The sequence below is a fragment of the Oreochromis aureus genome, linkage group 5, assembly GCF_013358895.1.
Source record: "Oreochromis aureus strain Israel breed Guangdong linkage group 5, ZZ_aureus, whole genome shotgun sequence".
NCBI classification, from domain to species: domain Eukaryota; kingdom Metazoa; phylum Chordata; class Actinopteri; order Cichliformes; family Cichlidae; genus Oreochromis; species Oreochromis aureus.
In genome coordinates, this window is record NC_052946.1 from 24288524 (window position 1) to 24310466 (window position 21943).

The window sequence follows — 21943 nt, forward strand, 5'->3', positions numbered from 1 at the left end:
TTCCAGTAGCTGACACATCTCTACATCAACTGTTCAGAGGAGACAGCGAATCAGGCCTTTATGGTCAAATAGCTGCTAAGAAACCACCACTAAGGAAACGCAACAAGCAGAGGAGATTTGTTTGGGGCCCAGAAACACAAGAAATGGACATTAGACCAGTGCAAATCTGTGCTTTGGTCTGATTAGTCGAAATCTGAGATGTTTGGTTTCGCCTGCCATGTCTTTGTGTTTCGCAGAAAAAGTGAACGGATGGTCTCTACATACATGATTCCCACTGTGAAGCATGGAGGAGGAGGTGTGATGGATGCTGCTTTGCTGGTGACACTGTTGGGGATTTATTCCAAATTGAAGGCACACTGAACCATGGCTACCACAGCATCCTGCAGCGACATCCCATCCCATCCGGTTTGCGTTTAGTTGAACCATCGTTTATTTTTTAACAGGACAATGACTCCAAACACACCTCCAGGCTGTTTAAGGGCTATTTGCCCAAGAAGAGTGCTGCGCTGAATGGCCTGGCCTCCAGAGTCACCTGACCTAAAACCAATGGAGATGGTTTGGGATGAGATGGACCGCAGAGTGAAGGCAAAGGGACCAACAAGTGCTCAGCATCTCTGGGAACTCCTTCAGGACTGTTGGAAAACCACTTCAGGTGATAAACCTCATGAAGCTCATCGAGGGAATGCCAAGAGTGTGCACAGCAGTAATCAAAGGGTGGATAGTTTGAAAAATCTAAACTATAAAACATGTTTTGAGTTATTTCACACTTTTTTGTTTACTACATAATTCCATATGTGTTCATTCATAGTTTTGATGCCTTCAGTGACAATTTACAATGTAAATAGTCATGAAAATAAAGAAAAAACATTGAATGACAAGGCGTGTCTGAACTTTTTATTTTAATAAAAAAAAAAAAAATATTTTAATAGAACTTAAAAATCTGTTCTGAAGGGCTTCCACCTTTTACTTAATGTTGTGATTTGATGCTATATAAATAAAATTGAATTCAATTTTATTTATATAGCGCAAAATTCAACAACAGCTGCAACCAGAAGGGAGTGAGTGGACCACCAAAGGAGGGAATATGGTGGTCTCTATTGCATCAGTACTTCTTCATATCTAGTCTGTATGGAGAATGACCCCACCAGTCAGGGCATGTGGAGACTTCTATAAAACACTCCAGCTTGACAAGACATGCTCCACTGACAATTTGAATGGAACAAGCTGCATTAAGTCTCTTATTTAGAGAACCAAGGTTACGATGTAACCAAACATCCAGAGACTTTTAAACCATAGGACTGGAAGACACTTACGCTTTTTCCAGTTTGAAGCACATAAATAAATCACACATATGACACAAAACTATTCCTGTTTATTAGCTGAACATTCTGCCTTTGTGAAACATACCTTGAAATTATGTTAATATAATGGCACGTTGCTCTCTAAGACCAAGTAGACAGTGAAAAATGATATAATCCTTAATGCTGAGGGTGGAATAAAAAGGAACCATAAAAAAAATCAATGCTCCACATCAAGCTGGTTCCAGCTGTATCAAACAGCCTTGCAGGATGGAGCCTTTTTAAACCACTGTTTTAAATTTCAACCATACATTTTTTTCTGGCCACATCACTGAATTACTGAGTCTGTCCTGAAGGAAAGCTTTAACAGTCTTTGCTCGGTGAAAGTCTTCATTATCGTGACTTCATCATCATCAAAGCCACTTTCAATCAAAGGAATGAGAAAAGTGCCCAACGTTTCAGTGTAGACCTGTTCATTTACTATTGAGGTAATGAATGCCTTCTCTGCTGGTCTTTTACCTGACATGTCACGTTGACATTAGAACAACGCCAGACAAAAGTTGCAGATTTATCAGCGAACATCACTTTCATCCGAACATCCACAGTTCAGGATTGCCCCTCGTTATCCCACTCTAGCCTCATTTTCGTCTGCGTTTTGTTACTGGTGCAAATTTGGTTCATTTCTTACGGCTCTGTCATAAACAACAACTCCAGTGTCTACAGTTTATATCTTAAAGGCGTATTGCTTTGAGTTTACATCTTACCCGTATGTCTTCCTTTCATAACCTTACCATTTTGTTTGTATTTGCTACAAAGTTTGGTTACAGCTGACTGGGAACAACAACATGTTTTACCACAGTCTGTGCCGGCTTACATAGTTACATGCTTCCTTTCATTATTTCAGCTGACAGCCCTTTTGTTGAAGCCTCGCTCCCTTTCAATCAGCAACAGCTGGTTAAGCAATGCAGATGCTCTCTTTTAACTACAAACCTTGTTGGATATTTAGAAATCTGCAATTATTTGTTTTATAAATGGGAATAACAAAATTCTTCTATATTTTTAGCGCTAAAATTAAAAATGGGCCATCAATTTTAAACCATTTGGTTTGTTTAAGGTATGTCTAATGAAGCCAGAGTGTTCGACTATCAAACAAAACTTGTTTTGCGTCATATCTATGATTTGTTTATTTGTTACAAACTGCAAGAACATTTCTCTTGCTGTGGGTTTTAAAGCCAAATTGCTTTGAAGCTATTTTGGTAACAAGTTGCTCTAACATGTTACCAAGATGCTTTTCCTTCCTCTAAAGTCATCACCTACTTTTAGCTTTGACTATATTGAACAGTACAGCTGCACAGAAACAAGATGCTAACACTTGTTAGCAGCCTGGACTTGTTATGAGTCATGCCACATTAAAGCTGGTGGAATGCAGGACTTACCGTTAGACTACACAAGGTGATTCTGATTGTTTGAGGCAAAATTCCTGGTGATAAATATTCAACTAGCACTAGTTTGGTTTCTGCAAAGCTACACTGCTTTATAAAACGATGGAAGGTTCAGAATTTAAGAATCAAAGACGTGATATCGATAACCGCTTAAATTTACCAGTTATGTCGTTTGGGGTTTCTTGTAAGGACATATATAATGTGGCACTAATTAAGGCATACACCCTTCAAACCATAACTTTAAAAGTAAGTGTTATATATTTCTGTCATTCTTATTTATTGTTTGGCTGTACTGTACATCCCCAAAACTGCATTTTAAGCTGACCTGCTTTTCCAATGCTTGGTTCTTTCCAGAAAACAGAAAATTATTAGGGTACTAATGGTCACTTGGTTTTCATTTGTCATCTGATTTATTTATTTATTTATTTATTTTTGTAATGGTCCACTTAAATAGGACAACTGCTTTTTGTGCATCCTGGGATTTATTTTGTAACACTACAGACAAACTCTTAAGACTTGACAGGAAATTCCTCAGAGAACACAAGGATGAAACAACTTTTCAGACCACCTTTAGAAAACTATTATGCAAAAAGAATACCTGAACTCACTACATTAGGTGTCATACTAAAGGTATCTGCAGAACAAAACACGTGAGCTCATTGGCATCTTCCCACCTTATCAAGAAACTGATAAGGTCTGCTTTGTTTCAATGGAAACACTTAACAGTGACAATAATCAGGCTGGGGTTTCCTACTAATCTGCTGCACAAAATGAAACATCAATAAAACTCAAAGTCTCGTTTCGAGTCTAAACATCAGCAAGATGAGAAACGACATGTTTTCAAATTCTATGAAGGAGGGAAAACGTTCTGCTTGTGGCCTCATGTGACTCACGCCAGGCCTATCCCTCCTCTAGCAGTTCCAGTTTTTTGTATTCCAGTTTATGCTGATCCCAAAAAGCACACACTCTAACAACTTGTATATCCTGTTTTGTGACATTATGTTATGCAACATAATTTTCGTGATTAGGGCGAGGAGATAAAGATTATGAACGATCTTATCTGCCAAAGGTAGTTTAACTTAATTTTTCCTCCTCATGCTAACTCATTAAATATGTAACATATGTTCCATTCACTGTTCATGAGGAAAGGTTCTTGTTGCTGTAATAAAACAATATAAAAACGCTTAAATACACCATTGCAAATATGTTCTGTCACAGTTCATTTTAAAATCTACTAATGCGCTTCTGCCCCGTTTCTGCTCAAAAGCAGCAATGTGATGAAATGCTTCCTGGAGAACTAATAACACCGGTTTTGAAGACACCAGTCCTCCTTAAATAGCGTAAAATGTAGTGTTGGATTCCAGTGGTCAAAGTTTGTCGGTCTCATGAGTGTCAAGAGGGTTCAAAAATGTCGTGAAACCAGTGTACAAACTATTTTTGAATGAGGCAGAGCCACTTCTATTAGTGCTAACAGAGTCCTATAGAAGAGATAAGAAGCCATTATCTGTGGAGTCTTGCTGGTCAGATTTGCCTCCTCGAGAGCTTTTGCTGGGGTTTGGTGTGGTTGAATACTTTGGGGGGTATCTGATGAACAGACGGTCCTCCTCCTTTTTAATCCATCTTAGAAGCTTAGTGATAGCAGTAATGGCACAGGCCTTTGTCACCAGGGGGCTGAAGCAGGTGTACAGCTCAAATTTACTTGTGACCTTGAGTAAAGAAGAAAACAATCAAGAGAAGACTGTGAAATACATTTAGAAATAAGAAATAGAGCTATTACATTTCTTGCTAAGTTAGATGAGAAGATCAATGATGCTTCAGTTAGGAGCTGGTTATCTTAGCTAAGGAAAATACCTGGAAGCAAGCTAACAGCTTTTTTCAACGCCTTCTGAAAAAAGCTTCCCAATGAATGGACTATTAAGCCCCAGTTCCAAGGCTTTGTGCTAAGCTAAGCTTCTTTTTTTTTTCCCTAAAAAAAAAAAAAAAAAAAAAAAAAAAGGTACTCCCGTTCAACTGCTCTTTAATGCAAATATCTAATCAGCCAATCACATGACAACAGTTCAATGTATTTAGGCATGTAGAGATGGTTGCATTTTCTGCTGAAGTTCACACCAAGAATCAGAAATAGGAAAAAAAAAAGGTGATTTGAGTGACTTAGCATGAATGTGTCATGGGTTTTCATAGCAGATGGCAAGGTCTGAGCATTTCAGAAACTGCTGATCTCAATCCACTTATGGTGGAACGGCAGATTTGCATCAAATCTGCAGCAACTGTGTGACGCTATCACATCAATATAAACCAAAATCTCTGAGGAATGTTTCCAGCACCTTGTTGATTCTGTGCCATGAAAAATTAAGGAAGTTCTGAAAGCAAGAGACGGTCCAACCAGGTACTAGCAAGGTGTACCTAATAAATTGGTCATTGACTGTTGAGTGTCGTGTCGATCTTTTGGAAGAATCATTTCAAAGTTAGACAAACACAGTAAGAAAGAATACAGCCACAAACTAATGTACGTACCCAGGCTAGCAGAGTTTCCCTCTCAGCAACATGGTAGATAAGCTTGAGGGGTCGTGAGGTGCTGTGGATGCGGCCGTGCATATAACGATAGAGATCCAGCAGTCTCATTTTCTCCTCTTCACTGCTGTATGGTGCCTCCATCTCTGGGCTACATACAGAAAAGCATCATAAGATACAAGTGTCACACAAAAAACACCCAAAACATTTTCAATAACACTGTAGTGGAAAGAGAATCACACAATGCTTGATTTGTAAGCTATTAAAACTCCATTTCTAACACTGACAGGACAATGTTGCACTGTAAAAAGCCTAAAAATATCTTAGTGGACAACTTTTGTACTTCTCACACAAGATTATTATCAGTAGCAGCAAAAGGTTTTTACATTTTAAACTCTAGTTTAGGCTCATATCAGCCTTATGCAACTGCAAGGACAGCAAGCATACACAAACAAACACACACCTGGTGAACTGAGTGAGCTGGCGGTAGTTGTCTGGCACATCAAAGGGCTTGTACATGAAGTGTCTGAGGTCTGAGACGCCCACTTGGCTCACACTGTATGTCCCGGCTTTGGCAATGAGGCTCAGGGAGTTCTGAGCCATCATAGCCTCCTCTATCTTTCTCTTGCACTCGGCTACAGAATAAAAAGCCTCTTTGTCTGTCGAGAGCAGCAGCAAACAAACAGTGCATTCTGGAGGGTCCAGGTAAGAAATGTATGCATAAAAGTAACAGTCAGGATTAAAGAGCGGGAGGCAGATGGGGGTCCAGATCTCGCCAGCCTGAAAGGCAGAGGAAGCTCCAATGAGGTTAAGCAGAAGGTGAACGTCAGCTGGCTCCAGCCGCGAGTCCTCGATGACGGTCTTTTCTTGGACGATGGTTAGAAGCTGGTTCTTGGCAATGAGGATGGAGAAAACCAGATTGGGTGTGATAGCTTTCTGCAAGATCTGGCTGAGAGAGTCCCTGAGAGAGGAGGCTAGAGGCAAGCAGTGCACTGCCGATAGCAGGAAGCTGGGGTCAGAATCCACCAAGTTGAGGAGACCATCCAGGATCTTTTCTGAGCCCGCCAGGAGTCTCCTCAGGTCGTAGTTTTTCTTGTGTTCAAAGATGCGGGATATACTGGCCTGGGTGAGCATGCTAATGATCTGATAGTAGACATAAAGGAGCTCTCCCTGCAGCTGCTGCTCAGACTGACGACTGCTGGAGACGCACACCAGAACTAGGGGCCCTTTCTGCAGGAACACTACGGTGTGCTCGTCTGAGGGAAGGGGGAAAAAAACATGAGCAAATGTTAGGGAAAAAAAAAACAATCAATGGAAACTAAAACTGCTCCTAAGGATACCAGCCATCCCCTAAGCTCACTGTTCTCAAAATAAAACAATACAGGGAATGCACTGCTTATTATATTTCAGAGACTGTTCTCTATGGTGCAGGAGCTTCTTGTCAAACTGCAAATAATTTTGCCCTGTATAGTGAGCCAGAGCCATGTTGCTCTTGTTGGTGTGTTTAAAAAAAGTCTGATTTCCTTTTAACTTAGTGAACATGAACATGAAAGTGGCTGGAAAAAACCATCATAGATAAAAATCTGTTCAAATTTGCATTTTGGCCGATGCCGTACATTCTCACCTGAGTAGACTGAGCGAATGATATTATCTCCACTTTGGACAAAAGACACCAGCGCCATCATCACTCCCATTGTCGATGAAAGAGCCTCTTCGCTGCCATATCGGGAATAAATGGGCTTACCGGCTTCGCTTAGCACAAAAACATGTTTCCTGTGCTGCCGCCAGCTGTCAGCCGTGACATCCTCATCGCGATGAGATGTAAATGAGGAAGATTCCTGCGTGCCTGCCTCCAACAGCGGGGACGACCTCCCCTTCACACCTATACCTTGTTCTTCAAGCTTGGCCTTGGCCAGCATTGTTACAACAAATTCCCCAGAGTCGCTCTGGTCATTGTCAGTGGCATCGTCCTCAGTTGTTCCATCAGCCGGCTGCATGGACGCGTTGTTCTGGCACTCAGTTTTTGTCTTTTCGGGGTCTAGCTTCATCACTTGGTCAGAAGGAGGCTTCTCATCCAAACCGAGATGCTCTGCCGAAACATCTGGTGGTTGCGAATTCACAGGCTCGATTCTGCTAACAGCGGCGCTCCCATTACTCTCTACTGGATCAGGAAACATGTGATTCTCCAAAAGGGAGAAGGAGGCTGCCAATGAGTCAGCTACAATGAAAACAAAAACCAACATGTGATGTAAGTGATGAAGATTAAAATTAGACAAGCTTCAAAGAGTGATTACGCAGCTTATTTACCAGGTTGATTACTCTCTAAAGGGCTATCACCAATCTTCACTGCCGCCGCCTCTCCTTCTTGATGATTGGCTGTTTCCATGATACCATCCCAGTCTCTGGAAAGAATAAAGACAGAGAGGAATAAACTGCTTTATAAATCATGCATTGTAGCTTTTGCAGATAAAAATCAAAGATCCCATGCATCTCCAGTCTGTTATGAATAGAAGCACTCATACTGGACCAGTGGTCAGGTCACATGATTACAGAGGAGAGTTACTCCAACTCCAAGTTACTAACACTGTGGAATTTAAACCTGATTACAGCTAGCAGTCTGTCTAATGTTTCACTACACATCAACAAGGAGAAACTGGACTAAGTGGCCGGTAGAGAAAGAGCGCTAACGTCCGCATGATAATAACTTATCTACGTATGCACGATAAATTTCAGACGTCCTGTAATGCTTACCCTTCTAATAAGTAACTAATAAATGAACGCTGACTGTAGTTACACGGCTAACACTGGGTGCTAGCAAGCGACACATACAGATCAATTTCATGGCCTTGGCTTAACAGTGCTCATGCAGCCAACCGTGGCTATCTAAAATTAGCCGGATAAACAGGGAAAGAGTGAAACTTACGGTTTTGTACCGTCGCCGTGTTGGACTGAATGTCTAATGTCAACACTGACTTTCATCAGCAGCCCCACTGCAAACAAGCTGTCAAGAATGAGAAGCAGAAAACAAATTTTCCCCTTACCGAAGCCGACATCCGGAATCTCTGATGACAACTTCAGCTGACCAATCAGCGCGCTCACTGGCGTCGGTTAGTCCCGCCCCTCCCCCCTCTCTCGTTGTGGGCTCGTAACAGAAACTTGAAGAGACAAATCTCAGATAAACGTGCAGCACATGTATGGGTGCTGCTGTAGCAGGTATAATACAGCGAAACGCTTTCTGCGACAAAGAAAGGACGGAGAACTTTAAAAAAACCCCAATGTGAATTAAAACAAAAATGTTTTACGTCTATATTGACCAATAAAATGTTTTTTTCTGGATTAAACTAATACTTAAATCCAGTATTTTCCATATAACACTGGTGGCTAATACTAAAGCTAGCATGTACTCCCATCCCCAACTTGAACCCTCTGTCATCTGTCATTCCTATAGCACACTCATTACTGTCTTGCTGTCCTCATACATGTCTTTAACCAGGGTCCCTCCTGACCGCCTTCTCATACAGTACCACAGTTCCTCTCAGGCAACCAATCATCTTCTTCACAAACACACAGTGCAGCTGCTCACTGATAGTCACCTCTCTCTTTAAACTAGCTTCAACGACTCTTTTCCATATCTTCAAGGTACACATGAAGGGGATTGACGGTTTAGCTGAGATTTTTTTTTAAAAGGGGGGGAAAAAAAGGCCATAACACAACCTGGACAAATGATGTCGAAATATAGATTTTAGCCACACATATTTGTTTAAGAGTGTCCGATGCTGAAAGGCTCTGTTGTGTACGTGATGAAGTAATCGTCCTGCGTACTACGTCACGTCCGATTGCCTCTCCTCTCCTCTCCGTACGTAAACATCATAACGGTAGAAATGGGGAATATGACACCTCCAAACCAGAGTGCTGATTTATAAATCACTAAAACAGACACCGCAGCCCAGTCATTTAATTTGACACCAGTTGAATAAGCGGACGCCATGGAGGAGCCGTGGGACTTTGAGTTTCTGTCCCGCATCGCTGACAGCTGCCTGTCGTTTCTCTCTGAGTTTGTAGACGACTGGCTCGCCAACGACATGAGAGTGTCCATATTCAAAATACTCCTCAGCTGGTTAATTTTTAGTCTAATCGCCATTCACTTCGCGTGGAAAGTCTACGGAAATACAGTGAACGATATGTATTACAGACAAGGTGAGTTTTTCCTCCTGCTTACCGGTGCGCTGCCTGCTAAGTGAGCGCTAACACGTTAGCTTGATCTGTGTGTGTTGATTTTCAGGGACCGGACAGAACGGAGGCACACCGGATACAGCTGCACACACGAGTGGATGGTAGGTGGCCGATTTCGGGGTCAAGTTTGCATTGCACAAGTGATTAATAAGAAATCGTGTTCATTACCACCGCACCATCACCAGTCACTTTATTAGGTAAACCTTGCTAGTACCCAGTTTGACCCTCTTTTTGCCTTCAGCGTTGCCTTAATTCTCCATGGCTTAGATTCAACAAGTTGCAAGTTGACATGATAGCATCGCACACTTGCTGCAGCTGTGTTTTGGCTGTACAGCCATTAGATGAGTACACTGTGGTCACAAAGAGATGAACATGGTCAGCAACAATACTCGGGTAGGCTGTGATCCTCAGGCCCAGAATTTGACAAGAAAATATGCCCACACGTTTAGAGCACCAACATCAGTGAGCCCATGTGAATTGTAGCCTCAGTTTCTGTACTGCACTAAGCTAAAGGGAGTGTCACGTGGTGTGGTCTTCTGCTGCTGTGGGCCATCACCTTCAATGCCCTACATGTTGTGCATTCAGAGATGCTCTTCTGCATAGCCTAATTCTGATGGTTTGGTATTAGAGGTACTGCTATCTTCCTTTCAGCTCGAAGCAGTTTGGCAATTCTCTGACCTCTTTCTGGGCAGTTTGGCCCAAAAGGCTGTAGCTTACTTGACATTTTCTCCTTTTCAGACCACTGTCTCAAAATCCTACACATGCTTGTGTGAAAAAATCCCAGTAGATCAGCAGTTTCTTAAATACTCAGACCAGCTTGTCTAGCACTTGTGCCATGCAGTAAGTTGCTGCCACAGTTGACTGGACAGAGGTACCTAACAAAGTGACTGGCAAGTGCATGTTTCACCACACTTAAATGGTTTATTGAATCTTGTTGTCTTTGCAGGGAAGGTAAAGCAGGGGATGGTCCAAAGATTCATCGGGATTAATGGGAGCTTGATCGCTGGACTTTACCCAAGTGAGGGCTGGACAATTTGTATGTCCCACAGAGACACGAAATGCAGACCAGTTTGTTTGGGTTTTTCACAATCACTTAGCCATGCCAGTGGACGTCACTCTAACAGTGTTAGAGTGACGTCCACTATTCATACAATGTTTAATTTGGCCTCTTGATACTGCTCACTGAGCAGGACCTTATTGTGCATAAAGAACTAAAATGACGTGTTTAACTGGTCACTTGGTGATACGTGATCAAAACTGTACTTGAATAGTGCATGAAAGGAAAACAAATCATCATTTTCCAAGTAATGACACAGGATCACATGTATAGTTTTTGTAATATATATACATATATAATACGACTGATTTGAGTATTGCATTGACTTGTGTATGTGAATATTTATGATCCAAATAATTTGCAGTGAACTGTGTGTGATATTTTATTTTATTTTTATTTTTTGTATTTTTTTTTGAAATCTTTGGTGTATTATAAATGATCATCTATGGTCATTTTAAAATCAGACACAATAAAAACAGATCATGTTTCATATCTTCAGTCTTTATTTTAACAGCCATTTTGCATTGTTATTGAAACTGCAGAGTTTAGGAGTATCCACCACCCTATAACTTTTTCATTTTACTGTTTACATACATACTCTTCTCCTCAAACAATATCCATGTAAAATAATCATTAAAAAATAAAGAACAAATGTATAGCAAAACCTAAATTATTTCATAAGCAGATGTAGTTCATTTGAAATCTACATGAAGTAATATCTTGGCAAACAGTCACAACATTTTAAAATAAAGCACAAAAACTTGAGGGGAATTGAAACAATACATTTTTCACCAAGGCCACTTTTAAAGTTATCCTGTTCACCTCTGGAAAAATTAGTGGAAGTATACAATAAAGGACTTTTAATTGTCACTGAGGTTGTTGATCGTAACGACAATGTGATGTGTAATCTTTTCTCGTATGTGCAGTAGTTACCAAGGGGGGAAGATGCCCTATCTGAGCTACACTATATGTCAACAGAACCTCAGTAGCTTACCATGAAGCTTAATGGCACAATGTGTAAAGCAAGCTGCCTTTTGCAAGAAAAAGCCAAAGGTGCAAGTACAACATGTCAACTCACCACTAGTGTCTCTCTGTTTGAGGACCGTGAAAATACCTAGTTTGCACTGATTACGTCAGTTTGTTTCATTATGATAATATTTGTCTGTTTAGGGGTCAAAATCAAGGTTATTGATAGGTTTGTAGCATAAACCTATTCGCTGGAACGTTCAGGACAATTGGCTACACAGCAAAGAACAAGACACAAGTAGGCAACGTTCTTTGTGTTACTCATGCATGAGGAAGCCTGCCTGGAGCCAAGTGTCGTTCCACCCACTTGACCACCGTCAGACTCTCAGCCAGGTTCCCCATAGCACTCCTTTTATTGTGGTTACATGAATATGCATAGATTCATTAACATATGACATCTTACATAGGTATACATGTGAACAAAGAGTACCTTGTGTGTGTGTGTGTGTGTGTGTGTGTGTGTTTACTGTACATCATATCTAGTAATGGCTGCGCAACTTCAGCGTAATGGGGCATCCACGATCGACAGAAATTTAGCAAACCTAGAAATTGCATCATGTGTTTCTTTGTCTTTGGCCTAGGTGCTGCCAAAATAGCTGTTTTCCTCTCTGAATGTATGCTCTTCCCTGCAGCACTAAGCAGATGTCCTAAAAATTTCACTTCTGTCTTCACCCACTGTAGCTTTGAAAGTGAGGCCTTGTTACCTGTTTCAGCTAAGTGAGTCAACAATGCCAATGATATGTCTCTACAGTTCTGCTCTGAATTGGATGCAATTAAAATGTCATCGACATATACCAACATCTGTGAATGTGATGGAACTACAAAATCAGACAGAGAATTTGTAATATTCTGTGTGAAAATTGTAGGACTATCACAAAAACCTTGCGGCAATCTGGTGTATGTGTATTTTTTGCCTTGATACGTGAAACCAAACCAGCCTTGTGAATTCTCATGCACTGGTATGGAAAAGAAAGCATTACTTAAATCTACCACAGTGAAGTGTGTCTTGTCTGGTTTGAGCTGATTTAACAAGGTATGGGGGTCGGGGACGCATGGAGCTATACTCTCCACTGCCTGATTTACAGCTCTTAAGTCTTGAATCATGCGCCACGACTGGGAATCAGCCTTTCTAACTGGGAAGATGGGTGTGTTACATACTGCCTGTGGAGCTTCAACTAGTATCCCAGCTTTAATCATGTCCTCTATTACTGGGTTAATGCCTTCCACTGCATCAGGCTTCAAGGGATATTGTTTCACTCTTGGCCTAAAAGACGTTTTGGGCTTTATTACTACTGGACTCGCTGTGGACATTAACCCCACATCAGTCTTCCCAGTAGACCAGAGCTTCTCTGGGACCTGTTTAAGCTCCGGGTGATCTCTGACATCTACAACATATCATTCTGCTGTGTCATTCTCACCCCCCTCTAAGTGTGTTTGTGGTGTAGTATGTGTCACCCATCCCAGCTTTTTACGAAAGATGCTGTGCTGCATGTCTGTCTCCCAACCCCCTCCAGCTTGTTGCCACATTCCAACACTCTCCCCTTGTCTCACCAAAGATGCTAAGTCTGTCCACTCAGCTGTGCCACTCTTTGTCAGTGAAATATGTGGTGTCTGCCCTGTAAAGAGTTGTTGTGCAGCTTCAGAAAGGATCACACTACATCCAGCCATGGTTTCACCATCAGTGTATATTGTTTTTATGGTGATTCTCTGTGGCCCTAATTTCAGCACTTTATCTGTGTAGGCCTCATCAGACCCAAACGTGGTCTTAAATCTCAGTGTGACATGCAAGTCTTCTGGTGCCTGTGTGTCGTGGCTGGTTGTCAACATTTCCTCAGCTGCAGCTAACAGTTTACAGTTTATTTGATCAGGTCTGGAGGCTGACAGGTCAAGTGTCCAGTAATAATGCAAATCCCCGCTGTCCTGATGAACCATTGTCTCAGCAGTTTCTCCTTTTCCTGCAGCTATCATCCCAATGGATGTTGGAATTATTGAAATTCCAAGTTTCATCATCATATCTCTTCCCAAAAGGTTCACCGGACAAGTTGGGCACATTACAACTGAACCTTGAGCTGCCTCTCCTGTGGTAGGATCTCTAATCCACACTGGCTTAGAGATTCTATGCTGATTTAACTGACCATTTGCAGACTTCACATAAATTGTGCCACTTGAAGGATCAACTCCTGACACATGATCTTTTAAAACAGTTTTATCTGCACCTGAATCACACAGAATTTGAACAGTTTTGCCTTGTACAGTCAACGTGCGAACTGGTTTCACTTCTTTCCCTGACAAATTTAACAATACTTCAGTTAAATCTAGAGTCTGAAACACAGGCTGTTGTAAATTCTGGCAAACTAAGGGATCATTTGTACATGTATGTGTGTTAGCAGTGTCAACAGGTGCTAGTCATTTATTATAGGATGGATTTTGTAAATACGGTCGTCTATACTCCTCAGGTCTGTTCTCGGGGCACTCTCTGGCGAAGTGGCCCCTCTCCCCGCATTGATAACACCTCTCATCTCTTCTACGGTTATCCCGGGGTTGCCATGGGCCTCTACCTCTCCTACTCCTGCCTCTATTTTGCTCTCTTCCAGCCTGTTCCTGAAACAAAATTTCATCTGCTAAAAAGGCAGCGGCCTCAGAGCTTTGCGACTTCTTTTTTTTTATTTTTAATGACTTCCTGTGCATGGTGGGCCCAATTCATGCATTCAACGGACCTGTCAGTGTTCTGATTAACATTTTGTTTTCTGATGAAAGCAGCAATGCGTGGATGGAAGCCATTCATCAGAGCATGCTTTAACTGCTGCTGATATGGGCTGGCCTTCTCTGCACTCTCTTCAAGGCCGCTATGCTCTTTAAAAACTTCCTCTAATCTCGCCCTGAACTCATCAATATCCTCTCCTTCTTTCTGCACACATTGGGCAATTTTGTTGTAATCTACAGAAGCTTTAAAGGTAGTTCTAAGACGCTCATAAACCCCATCAACTTGGCCTCTTAAATTTGCATGGCCATAGGGTAGGATGGTATTATGACTATAATACAACTGATTTGAGTATTGCGTTGACTTGTGTATGTGAATATTTATGATCCAAATAATTTGCAGTGAACTGTGTGATATATATATATATTTTGAAATCTTTGGTGTATTATAAATGATCATCTATGGTCATTTTAAAATCAGACACAATAAAAACAGATCATGTTTCATATCTTCAGTCTTTATTTTAACAGCCATTTTGCATTGTTATTGAAACTGCAGAGTTTAGGAGTATCCACCACCCTATAACTTTTTCATTTTACTGTTTACATACATACTGTTCTCCTCAAACAATATCCATGTAAAATAATCATTAAAAAATAAAGAACAAATGTATAGCAAAACCTAAATTATTTCATAAGCAGATTTAGTTCATTTGAAATCTACATGAAGTAATATTTTGGCAAACAGTCACAACATTTTAAAATAAAGCACAAAAACTTGAGGGGAATTGAAACAATACATTTTTCACCAAGGCCACTTTTAAAGTTATCCTGTTCACCTCTGGAAAAATTAGTGGAAGTATACAATAAAGGACTTTTAATTGTCACTGAGGTTGTTGATCGTAACGACAATGATGTGTAATCTTTTCTCGTATGTGCAGTAGTTACCAAGGGGAAGATGCCCTATCTGAGCTACACTATATGTCAACAGAACCTCAGTAGCTTACCATGAAGCTTAATGGCACAATGTGTAAAGCAAGCTGCCTTTTGCAAGAAAAAGCCAAAGGTGCAAGTACAACATGTCAACTCACCACTAGTGTCTCTCTGTTTGAGGACCGTGAAAATACCTAGTTTGCACTGATTACGTCAGTTTGTTTCATTATGATAATATTTGTCTGTTTAGGGGTCAAAATCAAGGTTATTGATAGGTTTGTAGCATAAACCTATTCGCTGGAACGTTCAGGACAATTGGCTACACAGCAAAGAACAAGACACAAGTAGGCAACGTTCTTTGTGTTACTCATGCATGAGGAAGCCTGCCTGGAGCCAAGTGTCGTTCCACCCACTTGACCACCGTCAGACTCTCAGCCAGGTTCCCCATAGCACTCCTTTTATTGTGGTTACATGAATATGCATAGATTCATTAACATATGACATCTTACATAGGTATACATGTGAACAAAGAGTACCTTGTGTGTGTGTGTGTGTGTGTGTGTGTGTGTGTGTGTGTGTGTGTGTGTGTGTGTGTGTGTGTGTGTGTATCTGTGTGTGTGTGGGGTCAAGATGTGATGTAAAACAGTTATTTTGATCTAAAAACTAGAACTAGGTGGGGTTTTTTTTTTTAGTTAATTAAAATAAAAATACAAACTATATTTTTGGAGAAAAAAATAAACTGACACAATTTTTGGAACCTGAAAAAAAAACTGAAATAAAATCTACAGGAAATATCTTCGGTTTTAAAATTAATTACTTTAGTTACTAAAAATTTTTTTACCACAACTTGCCTGATGAGGCTTTGATGAACATGTCTGGACGTGTAAAAGACTTTGAGTTAAGTCAAAAAGTTATTGTTTTTATTTTAATACCATTACTAAATCATGCCTTAATAATTAAAAAATGACTTAAAACTAATACTGAAACTGGTCAAAACTAAACATATTCACACTGTAACTAAAATGAGTAAAACCACTCAGGAAACTATAATAAATTAAAAACAACAACAACAAAACTAAAGAAAAAAAATAGAACAATTCTAACAAAACATCTAATTAAAACCACTAAAGGATGGTGGAGATTTTTAAACTGTACAAGTGTTTTTATTACTATTATAACGGCAGTGTGTATTTCCAGAAATTTAAATTATATACTCAGTCCTTGTAAAACGTGGGAGGGAGCTGGAGTACCCACAGGAAACCCAGGAACTTCTTTTGTTGTGAGACGACAGTGCTAACTCCCACCCTCACACTTCTTCATTTACTGTTTGCGTTGTAATACTTTTACATATATATGTGTGGGGTTTTTCAATTACATCTTTATTTACCAACACAATCTTTCATTTAGATTCATAAATATGGTGCAAAAATGTCTGCATAGAGTTGAAAAACAGGTTCAGTTTCCTTAAATTTTTTGTGTTTTGGGATTATCTAATGTTAATAGGAATAGCTGGAATCAGTAGCATGTGCACATCCATTACATTCGTGCAAGTTAGGCCGGGTACGAGTAAACGCTGCCCACCAGAAAGACGAGAAAAAAACGTGTAAGAATCATTGTTGATAAGGAAGTTGTCGATGTCCAGGCCCTGACCTTTCGCTTCATCGTACAAACCGCCATCAGTAATCGCCCCTGCTGCCTCAGTGGGTCCATCCTGACCATCAGTGCCCCCACTCAGAAAGACTGGCCCTTTAGGCGGAAGCCCTAGGCTTCTCAGTTCCAGCCCCACTCGCATAGCCAGCTCCTGGTTCCGACCACCTCGGCCTTTGCCTGTTAGCTCCACAGTGGGTTCGCCTCCAGCTAACAGACATGTGGCACCCCATCCCTCTGTACGCCCTTCTTCCAAAACCTGCATTGTACGGCAGAGGTCCCAGCTCTCCACACCAACTTCAGGGCCCAGCTTCAACACCTCAGTGGCGATGTCAGGAGGAGGTTCCTCTCGAGAACAGGCAAAGCGGGCCAGCATGCCGTAGAGTCTAGACACAGACCGCACATCTCCACACACACTTGGCGAAAGGACTACAGGGAGGAAGCCCAGCTCTCGAGCCCGGAGACCAGCGCGTTTAAGGGCAACACCATTGGAACCAATCACAGCATTGAGAACATGTCCCGATGGATCAGATTCATCCTTATTCTCTTTCCACCTACAATTTGGTTTGTCAAGGACTTCCTTTACTGATGTCGGAAGCAAGTTTAACAGCTTGTAACGTTCAAGGATTGACAAAACTTCCTCAGGCCACACCCGACTCATCACTGTGGGGCCACTAGCTATCAAGTCAAGAGGATCCCCAATCACATCAGATAGTATCAGTGCAACAACCTGTGAAGAAGTGATAAGAGTGATATTTGACGTACAAATTACAATACTGAGAATTTTAAACTCTGTTTAAAAGAAGGCTAAAAAAAAAAAAAAAGTCTGTTACCTGTGCAGGGTGAGCATGATGTGCAAGCCCTCCACCCTTTAACAACGAAAGGGCACGACGTATGGTGTTCAGCTCCTGAATAGTGGCACCAGCACCTGCAAGTCTGCGGGTAACATGTAGCTTTTCTTGCAAGGTGATTGGCGGGATGGGTGCAGGTAGCAATGCAGAGCCCCCACCTAAACAATGATGAAAACCAGCATGCGTTAAAGACATCTTGGAGTCATCTTTGACCAGGATATGTCCTTCAGTGTGTATATTAAACAAATATTTTGACTGCTTTTTTGCATTTGTGCAATATCTCTAAAATTAGAAAAATCCTGTCTGTTTCTAATTTTAGAAATTGTTAGTTTAATTATTTATTTATTTACTTATAAATTTCTTCTAAGCTGTACTACTATAATTCATTATTATCATGTCGTCCTAAAAACTCCCTGAAAAGCCTTTAGCTGATCTAAAATGCTGCAGAGAGTACTGACAGGGGCTAGAAAGACAGAGCATATTTCTCCCATATCATCTTCTCTTCAGTGGCTCCCTGTTAAGTCCAGAATCAATTTTAAAATCCTTCTCTTCACATACAAAGTCTTGAATCATCAGGCACAATCTTATCTTAAATACCTCAGGGTACCGTATCACCAAATAGAGCACTATACTCTCAGACTGCGGGTTACTTGTGGTTCCTAGTCTTTTAAAAGTCGAATGGAAGGCAGAGCCTTCAGCTTTTCAGACACCCTCTCTACTTTTAACATTAGGCTTAAAATTTCTTCTGACTGTTGGGGCGATCGTGGCTCAAGAGTTGGGAGTTTGCCTTGTAATCGGAAGGTTGCTGGTTCGAGCCCCGGCTTGGACAGTCTTGGTCGTTGTGTCCTTGGGCAAGACACTTCACCCGTTGCCTGCTAGTGGTGGTCAGAGGGCCCGGTGGCGCCAGTGTCCGGCAGCCTCGCCTCTGTCAGTGCGCCCCAGGGTGGCTGTGGCTACAATGTAGCTTGCCATCACCAGTGGGTGGATGACTGGATGTGTAAAGCGCTATACAAATACAGGCCATTTACCATTCTTTGTATTATTGTAGGGTCTTCACTTTACACTATAAACCGTCTTGAGGTGACTGTTGTTGTGAATTGGTGCTATATAAACAAAACTGAATTTAAATTAATATTTTAATGATATCTGTGAAACAATTATTGTTTATTATTTTTAACAATAACCAAGAAGTCCCATTCATACCTGAAATCAGTACAAGAAGCAAGTCTTTCTCTGTCAGCTCACTGGTTAAATGCTTGATCATCTCAGCTGCCTTCTGGGCATCAGCATCAGGCAAGTTGTGTTTAGCTCCCTCTATTACTTTGATGCGGCTGTTTTCTTTTAGCAGCAGATGGCTGTGATGGAAAAAGAAATATTAACTTTACTTCCTGAGTTAACACTTTAAGTTGCTTTTACCTCTAAATGCATTCGCTTACTCTTTCCCGTGCTGCTGTAATGTTTGCTGAATCCCATGTGGCACGCTTATGACTCCTTTCACTAAATGATCACCCACAATCCTCTCTGCCTCAGCAGCCATTCCCAGCACAGCTTTTCCAAAGCCCACCAAGTGCAGGTTGTGTTTGAGCGTGAATGTGCGACCATCAATAACAACAGAGTCCTCCTTGCGCTTGATACTTTGACGGACCACAGTATCTGGCTGCACGGCTTCCACTGCAGCTGCAAACACTTCACGTGCCCGCGTGTCCATTGACATTTTGCAGAACGTGGGTTTTCTCCTCGCCACAAGATGCAGAAAAGGCTGAGACCGGAACAAGGAAAGAACACGGGCCATTGATAATTCAGTGGATCTGAGCAGAAATGTCCTAAGGGATATAGAAAAATTTAACAGATTTTTAAAGAGAGCACAATTTAAACAAAGCATAAACAACCTGCAAAGGACAAGGAAATAGTCATGTATTATTACTAAGCAATTATAATTAAAACTTTTTCTTAAATTTACTTTGTGTACCTCAAATTCACAATTTTTAAGAGCTTTTTTTGTGTTGTTCAGTCATCACGTCTTGTTTACGGTCAAGTCTGATGACTGCAGGAATACAGAGGAATACAAAGAAAAAGTACTTTACCTTTTTATGTTTATACTAGTTAAAACTATACTCACATAAGTGCATTTAGGTTTGTGTTTTAGAAGATTCACGAGGCTGCCTACCTGTGAAGGTTGCAAATGTGATATGAAGCTGGTGTATTCCTGTGGAAGCCTGCTGTGTTTGGACTCCTGCTCAGAGGTTAGGCAGTGTGGCAACAATCTGGTCAGACACTGGCTGGAGTTGTGTACCTTTGGTGTAATGATTGACTTCAGAGGATCACAGGCCGCATGAAAGTGCTGACACTGCAGCTGCGCATTAAGTCGTTTTTGTTGTATTTTGATTTTTTTCTGCCACAGATTGCATTAAACTCAGTGATACCCATACTTTGTTCAGTGCTGTTAAACAAAGCAGCCTCTTGTGTAATGTATTTGAAAGACACGCCCATTTTTAAGCCCTGTAGACATAATTTTATTTATTTAGTAGGGACAATGCAGTTTAACATAGTTCTGATATGGATCATGAAACTGATGTGGTGCAAATAGAGTTTATAGCTATTGCTAAATTCCAACCCTTGTCCCTTGTTGGGCTTTTTCATTCACGATGCAAAAACAAAAATTACAACATTCAGTTACAGAAAACCATAATACACCATGAATACAAAACTACAAGAAATACAGAGTAAAATAAAGTAAAGTAAAATATAGCGTAAAAAAAACAGAGAGAGAGGTTGTGCATCTGGTTTTTAGGTAGTTTGCTTGTTTTCTTTTCTTTCTTTTTTTTTTTTACAAATGAGCCACTGGGACTGTGGCATTTTAATGCGATTAGATGTACATGCTAGAAATCCAGACAATAATCACAATATTATATAATGAGATTTTAGACTTTTTAAATTTGTAAAAAACAACAACAACAAACAAACAAAAAAAACCTTCAGAAACACTTACAGGCCGTTTTGTTAGGCACACCTCTGCCTTCAGAACGACCTTAATTCTTCATGGCACAAATTCAAAAAGGTGCTGGAAAGACCCTGGTGCACCACAGTTGCTGCAGATTTGTCAGCTTCACATGCATATCTCCTATATCACCACATCCACAAGTTGCTCTACTGAGATCTGGCAACTGTGGAGGCCATTTGAGTTCAGTGAAATCATTGACACGTTCAAGAAACTAGTCTGACAAGATCTGAGCTTTATGACATGGTGAGTTATCCTGCTGAAAGCAGCCATCAATAGATGGCCAATCTTTGGTCATAAAGGGATGGAGTGTCTCAACGTTGCAGCAAAAATCAAGACTTGTGAGACCTGGAAACATTCTGCCAAACTTTTGTGCCAATTTTGGTGAGCCTGTATGAATTGTAGCCTCACTTTCCTGTTCTTAGCAGATAGGAGTGGCACACACTGTGGGCTTCTGCCGCTGTAGCCCATCACCCTATACTGCTAACCTTGGTTGTAACCAGTGTTCCTTATGTAGTGTGACCATTCTCCCTGGAGTTTTTTTTCTTTTCTTCTACAGATGGTTGATGGTTGGGAAAGTCCCAGAAGTCACTTTCTGAAATACTCATACGAGCTCGTCTTGGCACCAGCGACCATGCCACCTAACTATATTTGCCTTAACAAGTAGCAAAACAGGTGTACCTAACAAAGTAGCCGGTGTGGATAACCTAAATATCATGCTACTTGTTATCTCAGTAAATCAAACGCCTACTGGCAGATTATTTTACCCCAGATTATTTATTTACCCCTGCCTGAAATGCATTAATAAAGTAGAATTCGCCCTCTACAACCAAACTTTAGAGATTTCCTTAAAACAAGCCGACTCATTCATAGAAAAAAAAAAATCAAAAAAGCACGAGCGGCAGACAGAAGATTTCAATTAATTAATCGTACCATGGAATTGTCTTTCTGTGAGGACAAAGCTGTCGTTGGTACTTTCTTCTTCACTTCTGCGTTTATCCTGCAAACCTAGAGGCTGCCAGATAACGGGAGCCAACTGATAAACACATACGGCTAACGGTATCAGCCAGAAAGTGCTAATGCAAGAAGGCTTCGCCTTTTAAAAACAGACATTCTAAAACAAATTAGACTACAGTAGAGCTTAAAAAAAAGACAATAAGCTTTTAACTCCTAAACTGCCTTTGGTAAGCAAACTGTGTGTAAATAAGAGGCTGTTGCTGGCACAATGCAGCTATCGCGATAACAAT

At 40.9% G+C, this 21943-nt stretch overlaps 3 protein-coding genes across 9 annotated transcripts; 1 reads left to right on the forward strand and 2 right to left on the reverse strand.

The window, feature by feature from the left end:
- Nucleotides 1-1352: 1352 nt before the first annotated feature.
- Nucleotides 1353-8999, reverse strand: mon1bb (MON1 secretory trafficking family member Bb). 3 transcript variants are annotated; one of them, XM_031757580.2, is made up of 7 exons: nucleotides 8845-8999; nucleotides 8293-8406; nucleotides 7559-7653; nucleotides 6876-7469; nucleotides 5715-6507; nucleotides 5255-5402; nucleotides 1353-4446 (listed from the first exon to the last, which is right to left on the reverse strand). In XM_031757580.2, exons 3-7 carry the CDS (start codon nucleotides 7635-7637, stop codon nucleotides 4219-4221), a joined length of 1842 nt encoding a protein of 613 aa, XP_031613440.1. In that variant the 5' UTR covers nucleotides 7638-7653; nucleotides 8293-8406; nucleotides 8845-8999; the 3' UTR covers nucleotides 1353-4218. The 3 variants fall into 3 exon arrangements, with proteins under 3 accessions (XP_031613440.1, XP_039468275.1, XP_031613439.1); XM_039612341.1 differs by lacking the exon at nucleotides 8845-8999 and adding an exon at nucleotides 8712-8731; XM_031757579.2 differs by lacking the exons at nucleotides 8293-8406; nucleotides 8845-8999 and adding an exon at nucleotides 8175-8292.
- Nucleotides 9000-9089: 90 nt separating this feature from the next.
- Nucleotides 9090-11411, forward strand: tcta (T cell leukemia translocation altered). Its single transcript, XM_031757585.2, has 3 exons — nucleotides 9090-9448; nucleotides 9534-9585; nucleotides 10431-11411. Exons 1-3 carry the CDS (start codon nucleotides 9238-9240, stop codon nucleotides 10471-10473), a joined length of 306 nt encoding a protein of 101 aa, XP_031613445.1. The 5' UTR covers nucleotides 9090-9237; the 3' UTR covers nucleotides 10474-11411.
- Nucleotides 11412-15720: 4309 nt separating this feature from the next.
- Nucleotides 15721-21912, reverse strand: glyctk (glycerate kinase). 5 transcript variants are annotated; one of them, XM_039612823.1, is made up of 6 exons: nucleotides 19866-21912; nucleotides 19668-19742; nucleotides 19135-19521; nucleotides 18902-19053; nucleotides 17681-17856; nucleotides 15721-17577 (listed from the first exon to the last, which is right to left on the reverse strand). In XM_039612823.1, exons 3-6 carry the CDS (start codon nucleotides 19488-19490, stop codon nucleotides 16687-16689), a joined length of 1575 nt encoding a protein of 524 aa, XP_039468757.1. In that variant the 5' UTR covers nucleotides 19491-19521; nucleotides 19668-19742; nucleotides 19866-21912; the 3' UTR covers nucleotides 15721-16686. The 5 variants fall into 5 exon arrangements, with proteins under 5 accessions (XP_039468757.1, XP_031613493.1, XP_031613494.1 ...); XM_031757633.2 differs by lacking the exon at nucleotides 19866-21912 and adding an exon at nucleotides 19818-19843; XM_031757634.2 differs by lacking the exon at nucleotides 19668-19742 and having other exon boundaries at nucleotides 21630-21912.
- Between the last annotated feature and the right edge of the window lie 31 nt (nucleotides 21913-21943).

Bases quoted from the DNA above. Each gene is read 5' to 3' on its own strand.
- mon1bb (XM_039612341.1), bottom strand. The intron at 5,403-5,714 runs GTGTGTGTTTGT...TTCTGTATGTAG, and splicing joins CAGCTCACTCAGTTCACCAG to CCCAGAGATGGAGGCACCAT. The intron at 4,447-5,254 runs GTACGTACATTA...TCTTTACTCAAG, and splicing joins GGGAAACTCTGCTAGCCTGG to GTCACAAGTAAATTTGAGCT.
- tcta (XM_031757585.2), top strand. From the start codon at position 9,238: ATGGAGGAGCCGTGGGACTTTGAGTTTCTGTCCCGCATCGCTGACAGC. The intron at 9,449-9,533 runs GTGAGTTTTTCC...GTTGATTTTCAG, and splicing joins CGATATGTATTACAGACAAG to GGACCGGACAGAACGGAGGC. The intron at 9,586-10,430 runs GTAGGTGGCCGA...TTGTCTTTGCAG, and splicing joins GCTGCACACACGAGTGGATG to GGAAGGTAAAGCAGGGGATG.
- glyctk (XM_039612821.1), bottom strand. The intron at 19,054-19,134 runs GTAAGCGAATGC...TTTCCATCACAG, and splicing joins TTACAGCAGCACGGGAAAGA to CCATCTGCTGCTAAAAGAAA. The intron at 17,857-18,901 runs GTATGAATGGGA...ATCATTGTTTAG, and splicing joins GCTTCTTGTACTGATTTCAG to GTGGGGGCTCTGCATTGCTA.